The 8,999-nt window shown below is 40.9% G+C and overlaps 1 protein-coding gene across 1 annotated transcript; it reads right to left on the reverse strand.

The window, feature by feature from the left end:
• Positions 1–430: 430 nt before the first annotated feature.
• Positions 431–8,425, reverse strand: LOC112248973 (oxidoreductase HTATIP2). Its single transcript, XM_024418471.2, has 6 exons — positions 8,227–8,425; positions 7,548–7,737; positions 5,327–5,434; positions 2,323–2,460; positions 2,170–2,231; positions 431–1,860 (listed from the first exon to the last, which is right to left on the reverse strand). Exons 1-6 carry the CDS (start codon positions 8,340–8,342, stop codon positions 1,644–1,646), a joined length of 831 nt encoding a protein of 276 aa, XP_024274239.1. The 5' UTR covers positions 8,343–8,425; the 3' UTR covers positions 431–1,643.
• Positions 8,426–8,999: the final 574 nt, after the last annotated feature.

Below are 8,999 nucleotides of genomic sequence, written 5' to 3' on the forward strand. Positions count from 1 at the left end.
CCACCAAAAGGAAACTCCTGAAGTGATAATGCATGGACCATGAACTGCTGGTCTGAAGATTGTCAACAGTGACTATAGTGCTGGCCATCCAGTTTTGAACACTTCTGATGCAGAATCGGATGTGTTCAAGAGAGGATTGTGTTGGGCAGCCCCCAAAGTGACTCTTCTTTATTGACTGTATACAAGAATTTCCTCTGTTTTAGAAATTGTAGGTCTGATATCTGATGTACAGTAATACTATTGGTCAACAACTCAGATTTGGAATGCAAACAACTCAGATACTTATAAAAGGGTCCTTGATTGTCTCTTTCTCATACGTTCCTGACCTGCACTGGTGAGATACCTACACTCTTTCTTTCTCTCTCCAATGAGATATGGGCCATGGCCATTTCTTTCTCTCTCTGACCATGTTTCAAATAATGCCTTGTAATGCTTGGTAACTTAATGCCTTTAATAAATGTTACCATTACATTTACAAAGTAATTCAATACACTTGTATTTAGAATTCCATTCTCAGGCATTTGTTCATTGCCTATTACTGTAACTATAGTGTTCTTGCATATATTACTATTTAATTCAGTTAATAGGATTTACATAACACCACAATTAAAAAGCCAAGTCAATAAGAGTATGAATAACATAACCCCTGATTCAATTACATCTTAAACATTGCTCAGAAGGGGGGAAAAAAAGTACATCAAAGACAATAAAATAAGTCAGATATATTGCCTTAAATCCCTCTACAATGGTTCAGTATTGTGGAAAATAAACTCTTGCTTCAAGTAAGTGCATCATTTATCAAAGTGCGTAAGGATGTGGTCTTATATAAAACAGCATGAACGTTGTAGGCTGGATGGAAGAGCTTCTACTAACTTAAACCGTTTGAGGTAATGGACCCAGAAGAACCAGTCAAATACATTTCCCTCTTCACCTAAAATATTAAACCGATTCTAGCCTTTCTGCCAGTCGGTTTCCTCTTCAGCAAACACCTTCTTGTTGACCACAAAAATAGTCTGCACTCAGAAAAAGCACTTGGGATACAAAGACTACAGAGAAGGCAGATTTCAGTATTCATAATTACCCAATGATATCTCATTTGCATTACCCTTGAAGCGCTTTAATGGCACTTTTCATAAGGAAATATTCCCCTTTGGACTCATTCCCAGAGAAACCCAGACACTCAACAACACCTGCTCAAGCAGATAAAGTATGTTTTTTAGAGGACTTGAGAGCTAGCTACCGCGTTGACTCAATCATGGTTGCAAAGGAACCTCGAGTTGAAGCCAATGAAGCTTTGAACGCTTGACCATGTGCTCGGAGAGCGTCTGCATTGCTCTAGAAATTCACCTTTACACTTATTGTTGACCCTTTGTGTTTTCAAAGGAAAGTGTTAGTAGAAAATAGATTGCCATGAAGAAAAAGCACCATCACATTAAATGGCAGTAGCACAACACACTTCACCACCAGTCTCTGGCTGAGTTCCCAATACTCATAATTTCCTCAACACCTTTCCCTCATTACCACTCACATTGCTCTCACATGTCATGTCCAGACAGACCAGTGGTGGTACAAACACATCAGTGATTTATTGGGAGGAAAGGATATGATGAAATTAAGCTATTGAGAGACACCATCCCTCTCCCTCATTTCTCTGGGGCCTTCCCCAAGTCATAGATGGCTTTATTCTCCAGGATCTCCACTTTGTCCCCTGCAGGAATCAGTGTGTTGGCCACCATGGCCCTAGTCACTGATTGGATGGGGATGGACATTGCCGTGGGAAACATGGAGGAAATAGGGCCCAGGACCTTCCTGAAAAACCACTCAGTAGGCCGGCTCTCCTGCCTGTCAACCATCAGCACCCTGGGAGGAAAAAAAACACACAAAAAAAAGAGGAAGAATTCAGTTGTGAGTTGTTACGATTAAAATAAGTTACTGCAATAAACACAGAATCAAAACATCTCAGTGTATTTATGCAATGAAACGCAACACTATGTGATCACTGGAGAAATGTGTATATTGCTAATCATGACATGGGTGTGAGATATTTACCTATGGTCACTATTTGTTTTGCCATGACTGATAAGGTAATGGAGCAATGACTCACTTGTTCATAGGGGGGAAAAAATGTTGTTGTTTTTTTAACACATGACTAATGCAAACGAGACTTACGCAGGGCGATAGACGGAGAACCTCTCGAAGCCCAACGGTTCAATGTCTGCCTCCACTTGTCCCTGGAGAGGCAAACAGTTGCATTTATGAGGCCTTCATTATAAAAGGCTATAATTGAGGAGTCTTTACTCTGGTGAACATTTGGTATATTACCTTCACTTTGAGATAGAGAAAACCACTGGTTTTGTCAGCCCCTTTAGAAGACTCTAGGTTGAAGTGTGAGCAGCCTCCTGCCTTGGCGAGCTCCGCTGACTTCAGGACATAGTCATGGTCAACACGGATGAATCCATCCTACAATGACAGAAAGATAAAGAGAAAATGTGTGTACATTAAATCTGCCTTTTACCACGACATGATCCAAGCAGGTTGTGTCTGGTGGGTCGTTCAATGTCATCTCAGCAAGCCATGACACCCACCATCTCATATTGTTCTGAAATCATTCATGTAGATAGTAACATAAGATAAGAATTTCTGCATCATTATTTTGATCTCTGGGACATTAAGCTGATTGATTGCACCCGAATTGGCCATTTGAATTTATGGGATTCATATAATAGTCAATAAATATAGTATCTCACAATGAGTAAGACATGAGGAACCTAAAGAAATAGTCAAAAGCCACCAACGGACCCCCCACACCAATCCCAATAACGACTATAAAGTATCAGTTCTGTAAGTCTGAGAAGTAGTATTGAGCTGTGGCTCTGAGTATTGTTTCTTCATTCTATGTAATGTATTCTCAGTGATTTTTAGTGGTGATTTTCTTTCCCTGTTCTGAGAAATTCATAATTGAAATTGTTAGATTTATGTCCCATCCTACATCCTGATATTACCAGGTTCTGACCACTGGATGGTGCTGTTCCTGCTATTAGGTGATTAATAGTTCACCCCCTCAATGTCTCAATGTTAAAGGGATAGTTTACCCAAATTACAAAATTGGATTTTGGTTTTCCATACCCCAGGGCTTCTTAAACTAGGCCTTCGGAACCCCAAGGTATTGCATGTTTTGGTTTTTGCCCTGGCACTACACAGCTGATTCAAATAATCAACTATCATCTTTGATCATTTTAAATCAGCTGTTTAGTGTTAGGGCAAAAACCAAAACGTACACCCCTTGGGGTCCCAAGGACAGGAAACACTGCCTTACCCTGTAAGCTTTTTATGGAGTAGGTAATGACAGACAATTTGGGTGAACTGTCCCTTTAACATTGGGGGGGGGGGACATCACCAAATTCACAGGGAATACACTGTATAGGATGAAGAAACAATAAACATACTACTTGTCAGACAGAGAACTGATACTAAACTCAGCAAAAAAAGAAACGCCCTCTCACTGTCAACTGCGTTTATTTTCAGCAAACTTAACATGTGTAAATGTCTATATGAACGTAACAAGATTCAACAACTGAGACAAACTGAACAAGTTCCACATACATGTGACTAACATAAATTAAATATTGTGTCCCTGAACACAGGGGGGGGTCAAAATCAGAAGTAATAGTTAGTATCTGGTGTGGCCACCAGCTGCCTTAAGTACTGCAGTGCATCTCCTCCTCATGGACTGCACCAGATTTGCCAGTTCTTGCTGTGAGATGTTACCCCACTCTTCCACAAAGGTACCTGCAAGTTCCCAGACATTTCTGGTGGGGAATGGCCCTAGCCCTCACCCTCCAATCCAACAGGTCCCAGATGTGCTCAATGGGATTGCGATCCGGGCTCTGTCTTGTAGGAAATCACACACAGAACAGACAGAACGGCGGGTGGCATTGTCACGCTGGAGGGTCATGTCAGGACTAGCCTGCAGGAAGAGTACCACATGAGGGAGGAGAATGTCTTCCCTGTAACGCACAGCATTAAGATTGCCTGCAATGACAACAAGCTCAGTCCGATGATGCTGTGACACACCGCCCGAGACCATGACGGACCCTCCACCTCCAAATCGATCCCGCTCCAGAGTACAGGCCTCGGTGTAACGCTCATTCCTTCGACGATAAACGTGAATCCGACCATCACCCCTGATGAAACAAAACCGCGACTCGTCAGTGAAGAGCACTTTTTGCCAGTCCTGTCTGGTCCAGCGACGGTGGGTTTGTGTCCATAGGCAACGTTGTTGCCGGTGATGTCTGGTGAGGACCTGCCTTACAACAGGCCTAGAAGCCCTCAGTCCAGCCTCTCTCAGCCTATTGCGAACAGTCTGAGCACTGATAGAGGGATTGTGCGTTCCTGGAGTAACTCTGGCAGCTGTTGTTGCCACCCTGTACCTGTCCCGCAGGTGTGATGTTTGGATGTAACAATCCTGTGCAGGTGTTGTTACACATGGTCTGCCACTGCGAGGATAATCAGCTGTCCATCCTGTCTCTCTGTAGCGCTGTCTTAGGCATCTCACAGTGTGGACATTGCAATGTATTGCCCTGGCCACATCTGCAGTCCTCATGCCTCCTTGCAGCATGCCTAAGGCACGTTCATGCAGATGATCAGGGACACTGGGCATCTTTCTTTTGGTGTTTTTCAGAGTCAGCAGGTCTTTAGGGTCCTAAGTTTTCATAACTGTGACCTTAATTGCCTAACGTCTGTAAGCTGTTAGTGTCTTAACGACCGGTCCACAAGTACATGTTCAATGAGCCATGAACAATTAATGAACAAGCATGGGAAACAGTGTTTAAACCCTTTACAATGAAGATCTGTGAACCTATTTGGATTTTTTTAAATGATCTTTGAAAGACGGGGTCTTTTGAAAAAGGGACGTTTCTATACTTGTCGTTGGGATGGGATTAGCGTGGGGTGTCCGTGTGTAGCTTTTGACCATTGGATAAATCAATGTGAGAAAAAAAAGTTTGGTCCAAATCGGATGTTAGGTACTATATTTATTGAATATTATATGATTCCTAGAAATTAAAATGGCCAATTTGGATGCAATAAATTATATTTCAATAAAATAACGTTGCTAATCGAATGCTCATCTCGTCTTTTTCTCAAAACAAAAATGATTTCAGAAAAATCTAAAATGGCAGGTGTCGACATCCTCTTTCTTTTCTAGTAAACCCTCATCGTACATGTTCAGCTCTGTATAGTTGTTAGGAGTTATCATATTCATATGAGTACTCATCCAGATACAGTATACACAGGGATCTCTATATAATCAGTGACGTGAACTCACAGCCCCTGCTTTGGCTTTGGTCGTTCCCAGGCAGCAGTAGCCAACATCATGCCCTTGGAATACTGCAGCATAGTCATCCAGTTTCTCAAAGTCCACCACCTCCTGCACCTGAAAGAGGACAGAGAACAATAAGAGGCCAATCTTTAGAATGGAATAAATGGGATGTAGACTTCTTGTTGGCTTTGTTGTAGTCTGCACACATTTAATGGTATTGAATGTACTTTATTCAAAGCTCATGGTAGGGTGTACGGTGACGCGACAAACATCGGACGCTATATGAGAACTTGTGAAAATGATTTGAAATGACATAAAATGTGGCAGTTGTTTCCCCATGTCTAAAGATCCTAATACTGTAGGTTATGATATTTACGTGATATGACCCCATACGTAAAGCAAGTGCCATGCAACGAACGTTCAAGTCTGTGGGACAGACCTTTTTGAGGAACCCACGAAATCAGTGTGTTTTTACTTGCTCTTTGCGATGGGTATTCCTCAACCTATCAGAGTAAGATCGATGTGACATTGTATTGCCGATAAGTATGGGAAAGTCCTGAGGGTGTTTTACGGTCATGGGACGTCTTTTGACTGAAATATAACGTTTTTCCTTCGCTTCTGTTGTCAGATGATTTCAAAGACACTAAAAAAAAATATATATATAGCAGGCTGCAGTTCACAAAGTAAAGCTTCACAGCTACGTTTTAATGTATGGGTTGTCAGGGATCGGTCCAAGCAGCGCACTCAGTCTCTTCTGTGCCTAGGCTAATTATTTACTGCAGTATATCCTCCCATCACCAGAGCAACTCATTAACACAAAAACTAACATTACAATGTAACCCAACTCAATGGTAGGCGTACCTTAGCTTACTTCTATCTCATTTAACCGGTAGCCTTCTGTGTTATAGCTCAGACTTAGTGAGAAGTGTGCATCTATGCTGGGCTGTGTGTATCCGTGTTAGACTGTGCTTGATGTGGTGTGTGTGTGTGTTGTGTGATTGTATGGGGATGCTGAGAAGTGTGTGTCTGCGTTAAGAGAGACACACGCACGGCCTAAGTATTTAATTTGATTAAAGTAGTATTGTAATTTCATAAATTGTTAATATCTTAGTTTTGCATAAAGCATTCATATTTGTTAATGATATGACCACCCTACCTTCAATTATTGGGCTTAAATTACTGTAATTATGTACAGCACTTTAATTGAAGAATTTGTACTTTTATTTCAAAAATCTCTGTTCTACATCAGCCCTAGCCCTTGATCATGACTCCCAGTTCCATTACATTAGATATAAGTATCATTGGACGAAGGCATCTCCTTTAGGGGGGAGTTTTGTTAAGAGCTGCAACGCTTGGCCTGAATATTAACATGAATTGCTTGTGGTACAGTTTTGGAAGCATAAGGACCTTATCTTTCATATCTGTGAGAAATTATACAAAAATAAATAAAAAAGGTTAAATTGATACACACCTTTATAGGGTTAGGGTTCCCACATGGCCATATTTTCACGTTACAGCGCCTGTTTACTGAAAACAGTGCTAATTAGCCATCTGCGTCCCTGATCCCGTGTGTAAACGGAAGACAGACACAAACGTGTTGTCACTGACAAATACTGTCGGCTGTAACAGTGTTAAAACTGTACAGTAGGTGTGTATTTAGCATTTGTGAAAATATTTTGATGTGATATGAAAGTAGAGGGATTTATATTTTTAGAACTGTACCGCAACTGAGAATCGATTCACGTTTAGATGGAGTTTTGGGCTGTTTTGGTTTCCAGAGCCAATTCATCCTTTAAACAGAACACATAAGGTCCTCAGACTAAGGAGTAACATCTTAAAAAACGTGCTAAATATAAAAACAGGTGATTTGGTGCCATTATTGACCTTTCCCGTTAACTTGAAAATTAGATATCTCAGCAATGGTAAATCCTTTCCTCATGAAATAAAGTGTTCTGTATTCCAGACAAGCTTCTCTGTGACATAGAATACAAAGTATAACACCAGAACCAAAGCTATTTTTTTCCCCTTAACACCCTACTCATAGGTGTGTTACTTTGCCAAATAGAGCAGAGCCCGGTGTCCCAAAAGCATCTAAATGCTAAATTCATCTTAGAACCATAGGGTCCTATGGTTCTAACGATGAACTTACCCTTAAGATGCTTTTGGGAAACCAGCCCTGCTTGAAAAGGCAACAATACATTGACAATAAGACAAGTCGCACACCTACCAGGTTCTCAAACGCTTTGTCTTCAAATGTGAGCTGCCTCCTTCCGATGAGAGTGATCTTCGAGAAAAGCTTCCTCTCCACAATCTCTTTCAGTAACTCCTTGCCTGTCTCGCCAGAGGCACCCAGGATAAAACAACTTTTATTCTTCTGTCTGAAGTCCTCTGCCAGTATTTTCAGGTCGTGTGTCATCCTGAAGGACAAAACAAGACAGTGCTTCACCACTGAGGAGAGACCTAATGGTTTGATCGCTATATTAGACAGAAGCAGCATGATACAGCAGTTTTATTCCAACACAGGTGTGTGTCACGCCCTACAACTGTCAACGCCCTACAACTAACTAGCAAGCCAAATAAGGCAATTAACCTTTTTTATTTAAACTTTATTTAACTAGGCAAGTCAGTTAAAAACAAATTCTTATTTACAATGACGGCCTAGGAACAACTTTCTTGCAAGCCTCCCTCAAAGGCAATCAAACAGCATTTACAACTAGCTGTAAAACAGACCAGTAGGCTACTAGCTAGTACCAGTAGATTGTACCAGTAGCTAGATACTGTTTAGTAGTACATGCTAGAATTCCCAAACCTGATCGCAGACTGACATGGTAAATTGTCACCAATCTGTCGGTGTAAATTAGTTCGAGTAGAAAGCTAACGTTAGCTAGTTAGCATCTGCCTCTCACCTGGTGTATATCGTCTGTTCGCAGTTTTCTAGATGTTGTAAAACGGCTGCAATGACAGCGAGCAGAACAGCGAAGAAGCCAAGAGCTTTACCCCAACTGATTTCCAGTAGTTTCATAACAGATCAGAGAGGTAGCTAAACAAATGGATGTGCCCATGGAAACATACATCCGGTTTCTGCAGTCATTTGCGATAGGCATGCGCAGTAGAACAGATGAAATTACCTATCAAGGATTTTCAATCGATAAACCCTGCCTGATACACTGTCAACATATTATGTGAAGACAATACATTCAGAAAAATGTTTTGAATAGTTATTGTTTTATTGAAACACAAATACATATATTCAATAAGAATCCTGGCTTTGACAGTTTTATTTGATGGCTGCTAAGTTTTTAAAAAATTTAAAAAATGATCATCATTGTCATCACATGATTACTTTGCACGTTTCAATAGGCTAGACAGAGGGCAGTACAGGCACAGGCAGGTACAGGCATTGAAACACACAGTGACAGTGGCTACTTGTCAGGAAGTACCAAAGAGCATTTGGTAACACTATATTTCTTTCAGTCTTTGTCATAATGTGGTCAGTGTCTTTAATTGTCCAAGTAAATGTACAAACTGTACATTCAGAAATGAAATAAAAAGTAATCTGTAGTTTCTTTATCTTTGTACATGCATTGTTTTATATCCATTCATCTGTTACCATCCTTTCATAGTTAATTTACAGCCAGTGGTTCAGACCAACTGTTCAGACTCGTCCTGGTCACAAGAG

Source organism: Oncorhynchus tshawytscha, linkage group LG04 (genome assembly GCF_018296145.1).
Source record: "Oncorhynchus tshawytscha isolate Ot180627B linkage group LG04, Otsh_v2.0, whole genome shotgun sequence".
In the NCBI taxonomy this organism is placed as follows: domain Eukaryota; kingdom Metazoa; phylum Chordata; class Actinopteri; order Salmoniformes; family Salmonidae; genus Oncorhynchus; species Oncorhynchus tshawytscha.